We start from the raw sequence: 21,101 nt of genomic DNA, 5'->3' as shown, positions 1-21,101 counted from the left end.
GGATGGATGGATGGATGGACGGATGGATGCAGAGGAAAGGAAATGAAGTTCAGAACCTATAGAGTGATGGTAGAAATGAAGACGTAATCAATTCCCAAAAGGTAAGAATGTAACTCATCCAGAAATGATCCAAATTTCAGAGAATTCATCCCCCTGTGTTTCTAGTCAAAGACGACCAGGGAAAAGTCCAAAGAGTTCTTTGAGTAAATTGTGTCCTCAAAGTTAAACAGTGAATTTGCTTCACTTTCAGTGTCCCTTGCTCACTTATTCTCCCAACATTCAAAGAAAGAAAAAAAAAATGAGAGATCCCATAAAGTCACAAAATAGTAATTCTCTCTTGAATGCCATACTAAACTTGGATTCTTTAACAAGACACCACTAAGCACGTCTGTCTACAGCTCCTTGACATTAACTTGAATATCTCCCCATAATTTCCCTGATTTGCCAGTGAAGGAACTCCTTGTAAGTCTCATGGACAACCTCACTTCCATATCTCAGTACTCACTGTGTAGAGTCTGTCTTTCCTATATACTCACTCTAAGAAAGTGGAATAAGAAAGGAAGAAAGATGAATTCAAGAGTAAAGAAAACCTCCATGTGACATTTCCTAAAGCACATTCCACTGAGTTTATTCCCAGGAGATACTTAAATGGGTGTTATTTTTAAAAAGACTTCCATAGTCAAATATGTATGAAAACACTGGACTAAACAAAGTTAAATAATAGACCCTTTACCTAAGACTTTTTGGTACCGCCAGTGTATAACTAGGAATCTTAAAGAGGGAGATGGAATGTGCTATATTTCACCAATTTGACCACACACAGAGAATCCACAAACCTGGACTTCTAAGGAAGTTTCCCTGGGATGTGTCGTTCTACTGCCCTATATCAGTACTGAAGCACGAGCACTTACATGTGGGTCATTAATTATCAGGCAAGTTTCTCCTCTTTCACCCAGAATTGGGTCCTCCACTGCCAGGAGCTTTGTCTGCACTGGGCAGAAAGACAAGGCCTGCAGCCATGTGGCCAGTACTAGGTGTGCTGACCAATGCTTACTAGTCTTCAAAAAACTAATCTCCAAAAAACACCACCAGACTGAACAAAGATATCCATGGCCACAAAGTCCTGTGGTGTGTGCTACATGTATTCAATTTAGAGAAGGTAACCCTTTTCCTGTAAGGTCCTATAGAGACAATAGCAGAAATGAGTAATAAGGCAATGGGAGAGTAATACTGCTCTGAACATACTGAATTCATGTTTACCAGGTGGTTGCCATGCACAAGGAGCTCAAGTAAAATCTTGTCCCCCATTCTTGAGCCTTGGGATATGACCCTATGACCAATCCAGAGGCCCTGGGACAATGATGTTGCAATCATGGGTTTTCTCTCCACTGGACCTCTCTCCTACATGGCTGAAGTCCACTTACTGAGCCCTAGAATCTAGCCAACAAATGTATGTGAATAGGGAGCAAGGTCAAAAAGTGTGCACCAGCAAATCCATCACTGATAGAAAAGAAATTCCAAGCCCCTGCCCTGCATAGAGGGGTACCCTCTCCCAAGAAATACAAATAGCAGCATGTTAGGACTAAAGGGTCAAGCTGCCTTACATAGGACATCAGAGCAAGAAAAGTATTGCCATCACCTACTATTTATCTGAAGGGCTCATTTCCTCTTCTGAAATCTGCCTGTCCCATTAATTACACTTAATGGGCGCCACAGTGGTTGACAAATCTCCCTAGAGGGGAAACTTTAATTGTAGACAAAAGATTCATTTATTTACTCAACTTTGTGCCAGGCACTATACTAGAAGCTGGAAATACACTGGCGAACAAGAAAAGATATGATCCCAGTCCTCACGAAGCTTCCCATGGCTGCTCCCAGTGTAAAATGTCAAGGTGCAATAGACAAGGATCACGAAAAAGCCAAGCCTGCTCCCATGGCTCTATCACCACACAAAAGTCACAGGAGCCAGGTGTTTGTGGTAACCACAGAGAGGGATATAAGCAGCCCCAAAGGAGAGGAGGATAAGCAGCCCCAATATAACTGACTAGCAGGCTAAGTCCCACCTCTCAGCATTTGGGACAGCATACCGGGATGGGACTACCATCTTAGGGGAGGTGAATCAATGTGTTAGAGACTGAGAGGTCAAATAAATTTGTTAAAAGAACCGAGGTGAAGCTGCTGGAACATTGTCAATAATAATTTACTTTTCTCTTCACCTTCCCATCTTGAAATATTCATTGAGATTTCTTGAATGAGAGTAACCAATGGTTGAGGGACTCTCTAAAGGGATCCCATGACAATCCCTACTCAGGAATGTGATGAGACATCACATGCCAAAACAGCCCAGCTATAGGAAAGGTGGAGGAGGGACACACCAACCAGAAATCTTTCAGTCTTCTCTTCTCTCTACATGCTCCCTTTGGGCTGATCAGCTATGTACTCCTGTGACTTCAGTTACCACCCATAGGTGAAGGTTTCCAAATCAACACAGCTACCTCTCATGAGATGTCATTTCCAACTGCCTCCCAGCATCTAAACCTGTCATGTCCAAAGCTGCACACACACCCCTCTGCATTATCTGCCCTTCCTGTGTTTCCCATCTCAATTCCTGCCTCTACCATCCATGCAGTTACTTGCTAGCAGAAATATGGCATTTTTCCTGCTTCTTCCCTCCTTCCCACCCCCCACATTCTGATTATTCACCAAGTCCTCCTAAACATTTTTACATTATGCCTACATTTGTTCAATTCATTCATGCATGCATTCATTCATTCAATAAATATTTACCAAGTCTAATTATGTACCAGGCACTGTTGTAGGTGCCCATCCTCATGGAGTTTACTGCTGTCCATTCCAGTGAAGCCACCAACGCCTCTTGCCCATTCTGCAGGAGGCCTTCTGTCTCACTTCTGCCTAGTTCATTCCCTCTGCTCTCGATGTGGGAAAATCTTGTGAAACACAAATCTGATCACTGCTCTAACCTGCTCAAAACCCTTCACTGGCATCCACTTTCCTCAAGAAGAAGCTTGAACTCTTCAGCATGACCTCAATGAGCAGGCCAGCCTCAGCAGTTTGTCCACTCTCTGGGCTCTGGCATGTTCTACTTTTCTTGAGGTTCTCTCTCTACTCTGAGTCTTTCCATGTGCTGCTTCCTCACCCACAACCTCAAAATCCTTGGCTGATTCAGTCCTATTTCCCCTTCATATCTAATCTTAAACATCATCCTAGGGAGGGGGCTTTCTTGACCTCAAACCTGGTGAGATCCCACAGCACTCTGGACTTGATCATCACCAGACTTGATTGAGATTTCTTTTTAATGTCTCTTTCCCTCAGCAGACTAAGAGCCAATTAAGACAGGGACCATGTCTGGTTCACTAGAATGAAATGTCTGACTTTGGACCTCAGCCTAAGGAGCAGAAAAAGTAGAATCCTTACCAGGTGCACCCTGGGTGGTTGGATGCCCAGGGTTGGTGGGGGTCAGGTGAGGGGGGAAAGCCAAGTATACCATCTTTGGTAATCACACAGAACAAAGTTGCTTTAGTGGGAAACACCAGTGAAAAGCCCCAGAATAGAATGTGATCATTATTTCCGCTCGCCTTGGCCAAGTCCATGAACTAAGTCTTCTCAATTTAACAGAAACTTTGAGAAGTCAGCATTGGGAATGTCCCTAGAATAACAAGAATTACCAACTTCACCATCACTTCTCTCTTAACCAAACTTTATTTATACTTTCAAATAATTAAGAGCAAACAGTTCAGTTGGGTCTAGGCTAATCCCAAAAACACAACCACCCTCTACAAGCAAGAGAAAATATAGATGACATTTCCTCCTGTTTCCTGTTAGCATCTTGGCTCCTTGGTGACCTAGGGGCAGGGTTTTCTGGAATCCTAACTAGGTCACACCCCTAGTTCCAGTCAGTGTCAGGAATAATAGGGGTGCATGACTTAGAACCCATGTTTAGAGGGTATCCCCACTTCAGAAGTGAGTTCTGGCCCTCGTTCTGCCATTAATGCAACTCAGTGGCTTTGAGAAGGTCATTTAGCCTCTCCAGCCTAATTTTCTCACCTATAAACGGGAATTTAACAAGATCATCTCTGAGTTCCCTTCTAACTAAAATTCTAGGAGTCTAAATCTTTCAAAATAACAAGGCTCATTTAAAGGAGTACAGCCAGAGGATATTCTTTTTCCTTTCCTTTATTTCTTGGAGTCCTGACTTAATTTCTTCCCTTTTTATCCTTCCATATGGCTGCCACTGTTGTCCCCTGCCCTTACCACAAGAGCCTTAGAAAATTCTCTGACTGATGGGATAATTTTAGAAGTAGCCCTTTCTGAGTTCTCCAATATTTGCACCACCATAAATCTGGTACCCTCTTTTTACTCCTTTATTATATATTTATGCTTCACTTTAAAGGAACAAACATTAATGTCCATAAAATTTTAACTTTTCATATTCTTTTCCATTAATGTCTGATCTTTCACCGTGGACCTCCACATACGTGATATTTTATCCTGAGTTTCCCAGAAAACTCTGAGACAAAGATTTGCATGCAGCTGATTTATTGGACATGTGGTTCCAGAAAGGAGGAATGAAGGACACAGAGAAAGAACGTGGGGAGGAAGAAGAGCCAGTATAATGATGTGTTACTAAATTGGCCACCACTAAGGGAAAGTGGTATTCAATCATAAAGAACATTCTTTGGAGTTTGTGACATACTTTTCATAGCTATTCTCTCAGGGGACAAAAGAAGGAAGAATTTATTCATCAACTCTCATGCCCCATTGACCCAGTGTGTTAATTCCCCTACATTTCGGGTTTGCACATGTGTGAATGAGACTGAAAGGATTTACATGATGCCCACACTGCCATATCAGAGAAGCCCTACAGCCAGAAGCTACAGACATATGCCATAAGTGTGAGCCAAGGCCCTTCCAGAATGTACAGGCCTAAGCTGTCAAAGTACCACAGCAATCACTGGATTAAGAGGTGGGGCCAAGAGGATCTGGAGAGGTCCCATATACATGGCTGTCATCACTGTAGAGTCTGCTTTCTCAACCATGGCACTATTGACATTTTCAGCCAGATAATTCCTTGTTGTGGGGCTGTCCCATGCATTGTAGGATGTTTAGCAGCATGCCTGGCCTCTACTCCCTATATGCCCTCTCCCAGATGTGACAACCAGAATATCCCAATATTGCCAGTGTCCCCTGGAAGGCAAAGTTACTCCTGATTAGAACTACTGGTGCAGACTGTGAATATCGTTAATTTTGTCACTCACCCAGTACCCCTTCATTTCTCTCTACATCATATCAAAAGCAGCTCTCAAGTAGACCACTATGAGAGATATTTACGTCTTATGCCTGTGATTTAACTTTTGGGCCTCATCATGATATACTTCATGTAAATAGATGATAATTCCTTAATAATAAAGAATGATGAGATTTTTAAATAGTTGATTTGAGAAACCCATGAACAGACTAGATATAGAGGGAAAATGTTAAAATTGCATTCTAAGGCTTAGTTGCTTAAATCAAAAGGAATGAAAATAAGCAATTTTTTTAAAAAACCTAAGTCTCTAAGTCAAGGACTCATTATTTTTTGAGACAAGGATCTTTTTCCATCATTATGCATGTATGTGATATACATACAATTTCACATTCAACTCCAAGACCCACACTCACCCACCTAAGCCCATCCAAGGAACTCCTAGGAAACCATGTTAACTACTGTTGATGAACATTTGGATTGTTTCTAGTTTTAAGTTATTATGATTAAATGCTTCTATGAAGGTTCTTCTATATGTCTTTGTCTCATGTATACACACATCTGTGCTGAGAATATATCTAGGATGAAATTATTGGATAATAGGATATATATATGCTCAGCATTAGTTGATATTGGCAATCAGCTTTCAAGAGTGGTTATACTGACTTACACTCTCACCAGCAATGCTTGAGAGTTCCAGTTGCTCCACATCCTCCTCAACACTTGGTATTGTCAGACTTTTTCATTTTAGCCATTGTAATGTTTATATGCTGGTGTTTCACTATGATTTTAAATTTTATTTCCCTAATGACTAATGAGGTTGAACAACTTTTCATGTGTTTATAGATCACTAGATTATTTTCTTTGGTGAAGTTGGTTTATATTTTTTGCCCATTTTTCTATTAGGCAGTTTTCTTTTTTATTTATAGGGGTTCTTTATATATTATGACTATGAGTCTTTTGTGGGACATGCATTACAAACATCATCTCCCACTCAGTAATTTTTCATGCATTCTTTTAAAGATGTCTTTTACTCAACAGAAATTCTTATCTTTAATAGAATCTATTTAAGCAGTCTTTTTCTTTATGGTTAATGCTTTTAGTGTATAGTTTAAGAAATACTAGCCTACCCAAGATAATAAATATGTTCTCCTAGGTGTTCTTTTACATGCTCTATAAGCTCTATTTTTTGGTCACATTTAGATCAACAATCTATCTAGAACTTACTTTTGTGAATGGTGTGAAGTAAATAATCAACATACTTTTTTTTCCATAAGCACATTTATTGACAAGACTATCCTTTCCTCACTGCGCTACATTGTTATCTTTGTTGTTATGCACTGAATGTTTGTCTTTCCAAAATTCATGTTGAAGCCCTAACTCCTAATGTGATGTTATCTGGAGACTGGGCTTTTGAGAGTTAATTAGGGTTCGATGAGGTCATGAGGGTAGGGTCCTGATCTAATGGGACTAGTGACCTTCTGAGAAGAGACAACAGGGATCTTTCTATCTCTCTCTGCCACATCAGAGAAAAGGTGACCATCTGAAACGCACAGAGAGTTCTTATCAGATACTAAGCCTGATGACGCTGATCTTGGACTTGCATTCTCTAGAATTGTGAGAAAATAAATTTTGGTTGATTAAGCCACCCAGGCCACGGTATGTGGTTATAGTAACACAAGCTGATGAATATATTTGTCATAAATCCAAAATCTGTTTATATTTGTTTCTGAATTCCACTGTAATGATTTATTTGTATATCCTTTTATCATTATCTCATTGTCTTTCTTTTAATGCAACAGAAATCATTTATTATTGTTCACGGTTTCTGTGAGTCAGGTATTTGGGAGTAGTTTAGAGAAATTCTGGCTCAGAGTTGCTCATGAGGTTACAGCCAAATGTCTCTTGGGGATGCAGTCATTAGAAGGCTTGAGTTGGGCTGGGGGACCCACTTCTATGGTGGCTCAACCACTAGGCTGGCAAATTGGTGCTGGCTGCTGATGGGAGGCCCCCATTCCTGTCTGCATGAGCTCTTTCACAGGGCTGCTTGAGTTTCCTCATGCTCCCTCAAGAGTGAATAATCTGAGAGAACTAGGCAAAAACTGCAATTACCTTTTATGACAGCCTCAGAAGTCAGTCACACAAACCAGCCCTGATTCAATGTAGGAAAAAACTACCTGGAGACCAAGATCATTAGGGCCATTTTGGAAGCTGGCTTCCATAATTTCATTTGTCTGAAGTCCAAAAATAGGCAATAATAAACTATATTGCTTGGGGGACGGGGAGTGTACTTAGGCATTAAAACTATAGAAGAAAATAAGGCAATGGTTACCACAAAAGTGGTTACCTCTTAAAGGGAAGAAGTTGTGAGTGGAAAGGATCACTATTTGTCAAAGAATACATTTATATTGTATGCACTTTTCCAAAAGGCAACGTGTTTCATAATTGCAAGAAAAGATTTAAAAAAAAAATTAAGCCAAAAGAGAATTGACATGAGAAAAACAAAGTGTTCTTTTCTCTTTTGTGCCTCAAATATAGATCAAAGGATTCCCAAAGACTAATCAGAAGTCTGGTCAAAAGAAGAATAACAACAGTACAATTAACAATAATAGTAATAAAATCAATTAATTAATTAATTATTCTAGCCTTCTAATAATTGTTGAGATCTGGTAGTATAAGTCTTCCTTTTTCTTTTTCTTTTTTTCCAAGATTATCCTGGCTATTCTTGCCCCTTTCCATCTCCATGTAAATATAAGAAGGAGCTTTATAATTTCCATAAAATTTTATGCCAGGATTGTTATCTAAATTGAATACATACATCAATTTAGGAAAAATCTGCCTTTTTAGACTATTTAGTCTCCAGTCCATAAACATGGGATATCCCTCTATTGATTTAGGTCTTCTTTTGTTTCTCTGCAATATTTATAGTTCCCGATATAACAATTTTGCATACATTTTGTTAGGTTTTTTCACCTGGGTATTTGACGGTTTGATGCTATTTTAAATGGTATTTAAAATTTTGTTTTTTAATATATTCTGGCTGGTATATAGAGATATAAGGGAATTGGGGTTATTGACAATGTTTAGAGACCTGATAAATGTATTTGTTAATTACAAATTAACACATTGATGGAGAAGTTTACCAATACATTGGTGGTTTATACACTGTTATAAACAAAATGCCATTTCTTCCTTTAAAACCTTATATTTTTGTTTCTTTTTCTTGCCAGATTACATTACATGAATTCTAGTATAAAATTAAATAGAAGTGGTGATAGTGGTCATCTGTATCTTATTCTTGATTGTAAGAGGAAAGCCTGCAATATTTCACCATTAAATACAATTTTTGTGGGTGCCTGGGTGGCTCAGTCAGTTAAGCATCTGACTTCAGCTCAGGTCATGATCTCACCGTTCTTGAGTTCAAGCCCCGCATGGGGTTGACAGCTCGAAGCCTGAAGCCTGCTTCAGATTCTGTGTCTCCCTCTCTCTCTGCCTGTCCCCTGTTCACGCTCTGTCTCTCTCTTCCCACCCCCTCAAAGATAAATAAACATTAAAAAAAATTAAATATGATTTTTGCTGTAGGTTTTCTTGTGGATACTTTTTGTCATATTAAGGATGTTCCATTCGGTTCCTACTTTGCCAAAAGTTATTATTAGTTGTGTTAAATTTTATCACATTATGTTTCTGCATCTATTGAGAATATTGTATGAGGTTTTATTTTATTCTGTTAAGGTGATTAATTACATTAACTGATTATTTTTTAATGTTTATTTATTTATTTTGAGAGGGAGAGAGAGCGTGGGCAGGGGGGAGCAGAGAGCGAGAGAAACCCAAGCAGGCTCTCCACCATCAGCATAGAGCCCAACTCAGGGCTTGATCTCACGAACCACAAGATCACGACCTGAGCCAAAATCAAAAGTCAGATGCTTAACTGACTGAGCTACCCAGGTGCCCCTTGACTGATATTTTAAACTTAAATCAATCTTGCATTCCTAGAAAAAAAATCCAAATTAGTCATGATGTATTATCCTTTTGCATACATCACTGGATTTGGTTTTCCATGATTTTTTTGAGGATTGAATCAGTGTTCATGATGAACAGAAATTTTCCATTTTAATGTAACTCAATTACATTAAATTATCATTTTCTTTACTTCTAATGGCCTGTCATGTCATGGGATCAAAGTCAGGTTTGGATCATAAAATGAGTGAAAGTGTTTCTTTTTTTTTTTTTTCCTATTCTCTGGGAGAGTTTCTCTAATTTTGATTTTATTTTTTCCTCAAATTTTTGTTAGATTCTACCACTGAAGCTCTCTGTGTCTGGAATGTTCTTTGTAGAAAGGATTTAATTATTTAATTTCATCAATGGATGTAGGACTACTCAAGGTTTCTATTTCTCCTTATGATGCTTTTTTTGATAAATTAAATTGGACATAATGTGGCTTCTCTTTTGCAGAAATTCTGGGAACTTTTCCATTGATAATTACTTATGTGTAACATCAAAATTATTAGGTGTAATGACATATGGGTGATACAGTCTTTTTGTTTACTCACATTTCACACTCTTTTCTAGCAGTTTTTCTAAAATTTAAATCTACTATTTCAAGTCACTCTTCCAGAATAAAAAATTAACAATCACTGATAGTTGTCATAAACAGCATACATTTTCCATCAGACTTTTGGCTGCTATAATTACATATATAGGTGCGTTTTCTTTAAATATGTTCAATCGACTAACAAATACATATTATGGCATATTAAAACAGACCCTCTGAAATCACAAAATCAGGAGGGCAATTCACTATACAAGTCATAAAATCAAGATTTTATAAATATAGACAAGATACAATTACCTACGCTAACTACAGCATCTTTAAGACAAGGAAACTGAGGCACAGAAAGGCAAAGTGACTTATCCAAGATTACAGAGCCAATAAATAGCAGAGCTGGCATTAACAACCCAGGTCTCTCGATTCTTGCTCTGGTAGTCCTTCCACCACATCATGCTACCATTCAAACCACATATTTGATTTGGCATTAAGAGTGCTCAAACATACACACTGGAATATTACTCAGTCATAAAAATGAATGAAATCTTGCTATTTGTGACAACATGAGGATATTGTGTTAAGTGAAATAAGCCAGACAGAAGAGAACAATAGATACCAAATGATTTCACTTACATGAGGAGTCTTAAAAAAATGAACAAACAACAACAAAAGAAACAGACTCATAAATACAGAGAACAAACTGGTGGTTGCCAGAAGGGAGGGGAGCAGGGGATGGGAAATAGGTGAAGAGGATTTATAGATACAAAGTTCCAGTTATAAAATAGATAAGTTGTGGGGATGAAAAGTACAGCACTGGAAACAGAGTCAATAATACTGTAATAATTTTATACAGTAACAGATGGTTACTACAAAAAAAAAAAGAATGATTGAACATACTGAAATTTGCTTTCCACCTTTTCAAGAGCCCTCAATTTTAGAAGGAAAGATAAAACAGGACCCAAATGATAATAGGTAACATTTTTAGACTTCGTGTTGTATCTTCTGTTAATCACCTTGAATTTCAAATGGCTATCTTCTAGCATACATTATGTTTCAGATGCCATTTCTCCTCAACTGGGTGAACATAACAGTACCTGATTATCTCCCTGTACCCTTTCTGCTACTCCACTTTAACTGTCCTTCTACTGCACCATGCACCCTGAAAATGCTGTTAAAATACCTTTCAAAGTCAAAGTGGAATGATGTTTTTTGTTTTTTGAGGGTTTGTTTTTTTTTTTTGGTTTTTTTTTTTTTTTGGAATGATATTTTGATTATGTACCAAGTTCACTGTAAGTTCCTGGTGGTCAGGGGTGATGATACATATATTGGTATTATCTAGCACAATGTGAAGAACATTCAATAAACATGTAATTGACTGAAAGACTGACATTTTTTTTTTTTTTGGATAGTCCAGTGGCTATGAATATGGGTTAAGGAGACATCATGCCTAAGTTCAAATGTCAGTTCTGCCACTTATTACCTGTGTGACCTCAGGCAAGTTGCTCTGGGTCTCAGTTTCCTCATCTGTAAAACAAGGTTAATAATAGCATCCACACAGAGTTGTTCTGAAAATTAAATGAGATAATAATCTATTAGCACAATGCCTGGCCCATAGGAAGTGCTCAAAAAATACTAGCCAAGATGAGATTATATCATTACGGTTATTAACTATTCCTATTCTTGCTATTCACCATAATTCCTCCTGTCCTTGTTCTAAGTCATTTGGAAAATTCTCCAAATCTAAGGGTTCAGTGAATATCTTTTCTTTTTGAGAAATGTATCTGGCACGTAAATAGTAAATCACCCAAATCCCATTAACTCTAGGTAATTTTATTTAATAATTATATTTTAAAAGTTGGACAAATAAATAAATGGCAGAGCAATTTTGACTGAATCCTGTTTTCTCAATGGCTATTTGGAATACATCATTCATATGCAAGCCCCAAGAATATTGAATAACAGATAAAATAAATAATGATCATAATGCAAACCACATTCTGATTCCAACTTCCCTGCAAGTACAACTCCATGTACGAATTATAAGAGCCAAAAAGTAACATGCTTATTAACTGTGGGTTGCTCAGCTATATACACAGGGCTTAGCAGATCACGTGAATGTTTCCATATTCTCAGCTAAGCTAATGGTTCCTTAGAGCCCAGTTCTTATAACCCCTTAAGAATTTTAAGATTTGCCTGAAAAAATATATCATATTTCCATGACTATGACTGAACACAAATTTGGAAAGCTCACTGAAAGCAAACCATCCTGGAAGACAGGAAATGGTCATTGTTTTCAAAGAAAGTCAAGATGCTGCTGCACACAGGGAATCGAGCTCTTAGGAGCTTGATCTCATTTCCCTCCACATAAACCTGTGGATGCTGTGCGGATAGACCCTATCTTTCACTTCTCACATGAGTAGTGGGGAATAAGAATAAGGCCACTTACCATCTGAGGTAAAAGACATTTTATTCAAGACTGCCATACACATGCAGAAATATATTTCCTCCTCTTTTTACATTTAATTTCATTTTAAAGTATTCAGGGATTTAGAGGGATTCTGGACTTGTACTAGGCAAGTTGTAAGCCTCTGGGAAAGCCTGTCAAAAGACTCAGATTTAAAATGTCATTTCCTAGATACACAGTGTTTTCTGCAGCAGGGCTCAGTGAGACTTTCACTAGGAAAAGTTGCTGCATTTCATCTTTTCCTCATGAACAAAAACAATTACGCCAATAGTTGCATTGATTTTTTTTTTTAATTCTTACGAGCAAAATGTCATGTCTGAGACTAGGAGATAAAAATCCTGGTTCAAGTCCCAACTTGACCTTCAGGTCAAGGACCGTCAAGTCCTTACTTTGACCAGAGGTAGACAAGGGTAGGGGGAACCAAGCCTATCCACCCAATGCAGAGGACCAATGTCTGGTCAGTGGAGCGGAGTGCTATTATGTTTGAAAAGCAGTAAAGAGCAATATAAAGTCTTTATAAAAAATCTGTATTTAAGATCCATTTGAACAGCTGCACTTCAATAGTCAAACTAATGGGGGTGCGGGGCAGGTATACATATTTTGATGGGGACTCACTCCAGCACAGCCTTTGCAATTCATGCTGTAAGTCCTTTACCGGCACAACCCTCTTTGAATGAAGTCCTGAAGGGTTGAACCCATATTAAAAATCTCTAATATGAGAAGAATTACAGCAAGGTTACAATATAATTAACCTGAGTTACCTTTCAAAACTCCTGCTGATATATATTCTGCCACTTCAGACTGTGTTCATGCTGTGATTTTTAAAATTAGCAAAGAAGGAGGCTTTCATATTCATTCAAACTAAAAGGATACAGGAATGTTTGCATAAAAAGAAAAAGTTGGTCAGTACTTTCTATCATTTCCTTATTCTTTTAACAGGTTTTTTTAAATGGCAGCTCCGTATAGCAAAGCCTTATTCTGTCCACTTCCTAGTCTGTGGAAAAGTCTGCTAGTCTTATTTAAGGATCATGGTGACTCCTTTCACTGCTTGGAGGAAAAAAAAAAAAAGCAAAATCAGGGCTATTATCCTGTGTTTATAACAAGTCTATTACCATAGTAACGACTGTGATGTCACAAACCCTACACCAGGGGCCAAATTCTGTCTCTAATGGGGGAAGGGCAGCTTAGCCTTGGAAATCAGACAAAATTGTGCACAAACATGTGTGGCCAAAGCAGGAACAATGCTTGCGGTAATCACCAAAGCACGGGGAGCTATTCTTCTCTGAAGAAAAGGGGAGCAGGCACAAAAAAGCAATTCCCCAGGACCAGAAATAAGCTACACCCACACTTCTGTCCGCAGCTGTGCAAAAGGAGGGTGGAAATCCAAGCAAGTGTGGTATCACCATGTTCCCAATCACAAGTATTCCACTGGGCCCACCGGCTGCCAAACATGGATGGGATCCAGTGGTGAGCCCGCCCAAGCACATGAAACACACTCTGGAACTGGTGCCCGACCAGATGGAGCCCTCTGGTACCTCGGAGGGGAAGCAACTTGCCCCGTGATGGCAAGCACTTTAAAACCACACTGGGGTTTTACTCCTACTAGGTCAACCCAGTTCACAGAATCACAGATTCTCAGGTTCAGAGAATCTCATCAAGTCTCCCAAAAGATGTGGACTTTAAAAAATGACCTTTTACAGGAACATGTTGTATCCCCTGTCACTGAGGTATCTGAAGTAGCAGAGTAAGAAGTACTCTTATTCTGATACAGTCTAAGGAAGTTTTGTACAAATATGCTGAAAAGGCAACTTTGTATTAAAAAGAATATTGAATCAGGAGCCAGAAGACATTGCTACCAGTCTTGGCTCAAGAATTTAGAAGTCTCCTGATCTTGAGCAAGCCATTTAACCTATCTGACCTTCAGTTCCTTATGTAACCATATCTAGCGTGCTATTTCCTGGGGTCATTGTAAAGATCAGATTAAGTAAAATAATGAATGTGAATGAGCTTCATAAACTATAAGGGATTTCACCCAAACATAAGGTATTATTATTATTGGCATTTTCACATAGCCAGTTTATAGTAGAACAGGAATAATTTGAATGCTAACCATTATTTTCCTTCCAGAAATCCAAAACATACACATGATCCTCGTCTTCCCTACCCCAAAAGGTGCACAGTTGCATGATACAGTCAATTTTAAATTATTTAGGGGCTTGGGGCGCCTGGGTGGCTCAGTCGGTTAAGCATCTGACTTCAGTTCAGGTCATGATCTCACAGTTCATGAGTTCGAGCCCTGTGTTGGGTTCTGTGCTGACAGCTTAGAGCCTGGAGCTTGCTTCAGATTCTGCCTCTCTCTCTCTCTCTCTCTCTCTCTCTCTCTCTCTCTCTCTCTTAAAAATAAATAAACGTTAAAAAAAATAAATTATTCCAGGGTTGATTATAGAGGGACCTCTTACTTCTGGCCATTATGCCATTTATTACTTTCCCTTAGGAATACTATGTTAGCCTAGATACAGCTATAAAATTGACAGGAAATGTGCCTCAACTCAGTTACCTGTGTAACAATTCTGGTAAAAATTTTTAACAAAAGGAGAAACTGAAATGATTCATTAGATGGAAGTTTTGTGATAATCTGTGATAAACATGGATAACTTATCCATGGATAATGACTCACATCACTGTCAGTAAAGCTATGGTCAATTTCGGACAGGTTGGGACTAATCCAGCCAAGATACTAACATTCTCTCAGTGAACAACAAAGTGGCCTGTACTGTCTTATGTATGTGCAATAGGTATTTAAATATCAGTTCAGTTCATTCAGTTTTCAACAAATATTATTAGAGTACTACGATCTGCCAAAGCTCACCACATACCCTGAAAACCCCACTCTCTTCCTGTCCGTGTTGCTGTCCCTCATGATATTACACAAAAGACGTTGGCAAAGCTCATGGCCTCACTCTTAGAAACTCTATTCACCTTCCTACTATCATGAGGCTTTTGCCAATCTTACCCTCGTGCAAAAATCAGCAACCTGTTGTCCTGGGGCCAAACCCTCCCTGCTGTCTTTTTTGTAAATGAAGTTTTATTAGAACATAAACACAGCCATTTGTTTATATATTATCTGTGGCTGCTTTCCTGCTACAACAGCAGAGTTCAGTAGCTGTGATACAGCTGTGAGACAGCATAGCCCAAAGCCTAAAATACTATCTGGCCCTTTACAGGAAAAGTTTGTGGACCCCTGTACTATATAATATGACTAAATCAAAATTCATCTCTCCTGTAAGTGTTTCTGTGTAGGGATTAATGGAGAAAACCCCTTGAAAGCAGAGATCCTTTCTGTATTCTCTGTCTTGTCATATAGAACCCAGGAGAAGCACCGAGTCAAGGTTTAGAGCAGATACAGAAAATTAAACACGTCCTCCCCTACATTTTGTTTTCAACAGATGAGTGCTTTGGAGTTGCATGAAGACAGCATAAAACCACTGGTGTTTGGTTACTCTGGCTTCTAATTCCTCCAAGTTCCTATGTCTAAGACTTCCAAGGCTCAATTTTTGGCCTGTACCCTTTTGCATATTTATTTCCTGATCTGATGTGGAATTAGAGTTAAATGGGAGCTGTGTGCTTGAATTCCACGTGGCTGGCTCAGCAGGAAACTCCAGGGCAGGTTTTTTGGCATGCCAAACTCATGTTAGCCTCAGCTATGTTAATTTCTAAAGCTGTTTGCTTTGCTCAAATAAATCTTAGAGGGGAATTTGCATTTGGATGCACACCTTTTTATGCACAAATTATGTGCATGATAATTCTAGGGCAGACTAAGGACTGAAAAAAAAGAGGCATGGTGTTTACTGAATGGCTTTCGTGTGGCAGGTACTATGCTAGGTGCTTTACATATATTTTCTCATCTCATGGCCACAATAACACCGTAGGATGAAACTGTGATCCCCATTTTACAGATGGAGAAACTGAGGAGAAGAGAACTCATTTAATGTGTGCATGTTCACAGAGCTGGCAAGTGACAAAGCCTAGACTTGAGCCCAATCTGTCTAAATCTGAAGCCAGGGTTCTTTCCACTGAGACACACTGCCTTAATGATACTCTTTATCATCACCTCTCACTGAAGCCACTGGGCACACATTCGAATATGAACCCTACATTTACAAAATTAGTCACCCCTCTCCTTTCCAGTAGCCTATGCAAAGTATGTTTTTGGCCCTTGGGAGATACACCTGGGCCCCTCTGCATCAGAAAACAATCAACCAAAGGAGACTAGGGGCATTAAAAAGGTAAATTCTATATGATACACAAATTATGTTAGTAATTAGCAAACACAATTTCAAGTGATTTTGACAGATAAATGGATTTCAAGGACATATCTGAGGGCCTCAATTTGAAAGGACACTTTTACTACTAAAATGTAGTAAGCTAAGGAAGAGAATGTGCCCATACTATGAAGGAAAATGTTAGTAACACTTAGAATATGGTACAAAAATATCTACAACATAAGCCTAGGAATTTATATCTACAAATATCCTCACTGTTTATGAAAACAATTGCACACCTATCTCCCCTAAAAAAATGCAAACATTCTCTTCTGTAAGTTATGCTAAGTACTGCCATCAAAACTCACTGTTTATCATTGTTCAACTCAATATACAGAAAAATAGTAAGTCTAGCAATTAAGCATTCTAGCATAATTCCAACATTTCACAGCAAGCCAGATACAATGCTACTGAACTTCTTTCTCTGCATGGAACATGGCTGTAACCTAGCTTGCAACATCACACAATGCTCAGCCCTTTGCCATCCAGCTTCGTACACTGCCATCTGGTTTTCTGGAAATATTAAAGAACTGATTACATTTTCATGCAAGTAAAATTCAGACATCCATTTTTCTTTAACGCTCTCAAAGAGAGTTTTCCAGGAATTAGAAAGAATCTGTGGCAAAGATGGATAATCTAGGTTGTTTCTGAAGTGAATTTAGAAGGGTGGCCCTCTGAGGAGAGCTTGCCCTCACAACACTACCACCCAGGTCAGCCAGTCAGTATATAAAATTATTTCACCTTTCTTTGTTTATTTTGTAACAGATTATTTCAGAGAAGGAAAATAACTTTTCTGTAGCCAGTGGCAGGAAATATTCATTCAGTTAAAAGCAGATTGGGGGAATTTGCCTAAGTTTGCCTAACAGAGCAATACTCCTGTAAATAATACATGCACTAGTATCTCTTGTCACAAAATTCCTAAAACGGTCTTTTCCAAAGTTAACTTGAGCATTTAATAATGACTTATAAGATAATGACAACTACTTTCTGAGTCGTTCTCCTTGGAAACCCCAGTAGTGACTTACCTGCTGGTGGCTTTATGAAGGGTGGAGGGATTAAAGGTACAATAATGGGCACATTGCCATGATCCTTGGACCCTGCAGGTGAGTCACTGAGTCCATTTCCTGTGGCAAGCCCTGAATAGCCTGTGCTTATATTGTATGGTGAAATAACACTGTCCTCAGGTAATTTTGGTTTTGGCAAAGAATTTTCTGTAAAAGAAAAGAAAATCATGTTCAATGTAACAAAAGGACTTGTTTTCCTTATGACCACATTTTCTCAAGCAAAATGGCTATGTATAACAAAATAAATTTTTCCTTGCAAATCTTTAAACACTTTACCAGAACTGCACAGACCATCCTGGACCTTTTCAGTCTTGTTACCATAAATTTCCAATGGGCTCCTTTATAATTTGCTCCACTATGATAGCTAACATCTCAATTGTATCATGGTGATGAATTTTAGCGCTGTAAAGCCCATAGAAAATTGAGAGGCAATTAACATTTCCCATGTACCAAGTGATATATAGCAGGCCTCACTCTCTGGCTAAAGCGGGGGGGGGGGGGGGGGGGGGGGGGGGGGGGGGGGGGGGGGGGGGGGGGGGGGGGGGGGGGGGGGGGGGGGGGGGGGGGGGGGGGGAGGGGGCTAAAAATTTGCCCCTCCAGGCCTATAACTAGGTCCCGCTGTATTAAAAAGTTTGGTCATAATATAATCAAAAGAACCAATGAGAAAGAAGCAGATTATTTGAAAGAAAACTGTTTCACAGGGTAAACTCTTTAAATGAACTCATTAATAACCCATTAATTTTGTTAATATTAACAAAAGTGAAAATAAAGAAAACTTACAATGATATGAACTTTGTGAATTTTATCCTTGTATGTGAATCATTAAAAAAAAAAATTCAACCATGGAAAACAACTTTTTCCCTCTAGTAGCATATCCTGGCATTCTCCATGTTCCCCAGAGGCAAAGATTATTACCTAGACCAAGTATTATACGAGCTATTAGTTTATAGAATATAAACTCATGACTTGCATTTTTCATTTACAGTGAAATTGATGATACTATCTCTGTAACATGATGTGTACAATTTCATAGCGGGCTTAACATGAAATTTGTCATGTACGTTCAATTCCACATGCCTGCAGGACAGCTCATTTACATTTTGTTGCTTGGCATATAAGAAGGAAAAGCCCTGTCGTAGACACTCGCAATAAAATGCATGAGCAGGTAGTTTACGCCAATAGATTTTGAATGCAGGGCAAATACTGATCAAATTGCCAATGATGACACACAATGAATTTTGCCCACATTTTATGGAAGTTCCCCACGTGGATTGCTTCTTTATATACTCCTTTTCTTTGACAAACAAACTCTCACTCCAAATTTAGGTTCATAAATTCAGTATCCATATCAACACCCACCAGTGGTTCTAGGCTTCCCTCATGAAGTAGCTGACACTATCTGCTGATAGAATCAGCGTTAATTTTATTCTGCCATGACTCTAATTTCCACTCTTTAGCAGGGCTTTGATGAAAATTCTTATAGAGTAATGTGGGATCCAATCATGTACGACTCTCTTATTCCTCTTGCCCTATCCAAGGCTGGGGGCAGGAAGGAATTCAAACACAAAATAGAAATAGGGCTTTACTTTAGAATTCCCACCGAAAAGAGAGGAAGGGGGGATTACCAAAAATTCTCTCTTAAGAGTCTCAAAATCCAAACCTAATATTTCACTTAATAGGAAGCACCAGTCCCCAATAACTAATATATCAAAGGACACAGGGGGAGAACATAGCAGATGTTGTCCCTTTCTATAAATTTGTGGGCAGGACCATAACACTTAAAGCCCATAGCCCTTGCTAGCTAGTTCTCTCATTGCTGGAAGGAGATTAAGCTGTGTCTATTTTTGTTTTATGTTGTGCTCTTATATTCTGTGGAATTCTGCTTATGGGAAAGCACTACTGGGGATGTACATTTAAATCAACCATTGGCATAATCAACAAAATGAGTCCCAAAGCAACTCAATTCTGGCAGGTTGAGATAGTTAATCCTTCTTTGCATGAACAAAGGGACATTAAATGTCATTACCTTTGAGAACAGAAATGTGCTGCCGGCTCTCTCCATCTGTAGGGTAGCTCCTGAATTCAATATCTTCACCATCTTTCAATTCAACCTTATCATAGCCATACCAGCCAAGGAGTTCATTCATAGTGTTTTCTGCAAAGTTCTGAAAGAGAAGCACAGGTTCCTTTTTTATATAATCAATAACTATTTGAAACGAATGCATAAGTCGAATTCTGTTTGCACTACCCGTTTAATGCCAGCCCTGCCCCACCTCCCCTAGAGTCGTGTTCATTTTTCAAATCACGTTCAAACACTGTAATGCATTTAAATCTCAGGATGACGCATCCAATTATGACAGGCCTTCAGACATTTGCAATTTAAAGATAATAAGAAAAAAGGTATTAGTCTGTTTTGCTTACAAATAGGAAGTCATATTTTAGCATATTCTGCAAAGTTTATACCCCAGACTAACACAAAAGGTAAGGCACGAAAACAGCTAAGAAAATATTTGAAAATGAAAACAATCAAACTTTTGGTGGCTCAGATTAATTTAAATTAGAATTGCTTTCTGATTCAGGTATTGTTCTTTAACATGACTCTTAGATAAAGCAAAATCTCAGCAAAGAAATAATTTCTCAATTGTCAAGGCTACAAGGGTCTCCCTTTTTAATTTTCCCGTTTGCAAATGTATACTTTAAAAATCAATGCATAATTTGCTTTACAAATTTCACTACTGACAGATTTCCTTCTCCATAAAATCAAAGGTCACTATGATTGTCTTCCAACAAGTAACATAATAGTACCAAATAACTTTAAGGTTAATAGCCAGCCCAGATTTTGGATAACACATGAAAATAGTTTATGAACTATAAACCAACATATAAATGTAAGATATCATTATTGTTGTTATTATTGATACTAAACTGTGGAATAATGGGTATAGTTGGACAGCTTTAAAGCTTTAATATCAGGTGGCTATTTTTTTGTGAACTTATCAACTGCTAGATCTGGAAACAAGACGTGAGACTGTATTAATGATCTTAATGCTTGCATGTGCCTTAAAACATCTCTAAGAAATAGAGTAGAGTGGTAGTCACCAGAGCTGGGGGGTGAGGGAAATGGGGAGATATTGGTCTAAGGGTACAAATTTCCAACTATTAGATTAACAGGTTGGGAGATATAATGTACAGCATGATGATGATAGCTAATAGTACTGTATCATATACTCAAATGTTGCTAAGAGAGTAGATCTTCAATGTTCTCACCACAAAAAAGAAATGGCAACTATGGCAGGTTGGAGGCGTAGCTAATGTTACAGTGGTAATGATTTTACAATATATAAATACATCAAATCAACGCATTGTACACCTTAAACTTACACAATGTGTCAATTATATCTCTTATGTTCTTATGTGTCAATTATATCTCAATAAAGCT

At 38.4% G+C, this 21,101-nt stretch overlaps 1 protein-coding gene across 2 annotated transcripts in view; it reads right to left on the bottom strand.

Moving 5' to 3' along the window:
• The window catches only part of LOC122489828 (sine oculis binding protein homolog), a 144,938-nt gene that overhangs the window by 111,013 nt on the left and 12,824 nt on the right, over positions 1 to 21,101 (bottom strand). For both annotated transcript variants that reach the window (XM_043592050.1, XM_043592049.1), the window contains exons 2-3: positions 19,689 to 19,827; positions 17,624 to 17,809 (exon numbers count right to left, since the gene is read on the bottom strand). In XM_043592050.1, the coding sequence (XP_043447985.1) occupies positions 17,624 to 17,809; positions 19,689 to 19,827 (325 nt within the window). The remainder of the gene's footprint in view (positions 1 to 17,623; positions 17,810 to 19,688; positions 19,828 to 21,101) is intronic.

This window comes from Prionailurus bengalensis, chromosome B2 (genome assembly GCF_016509475.1).
Source record: "Prionailurus bengalensis isolate Pbe53 chromosome B2, Fcat_Pben_1.1_paternal_pri, whole genome shotgun sequence".
Classification (NCBI taxonomy): Eukaryota; Metazoa; Chordata; class Mammalia; order Carnivora; family Felidae; genus Prionailurus; species Prionailurus bengalensis.
The sequence above is the reverse complement of the archived record's forward strand: the minus strand, read 5'-3'. Positions and strand labels throughout refer to the sequence as shown.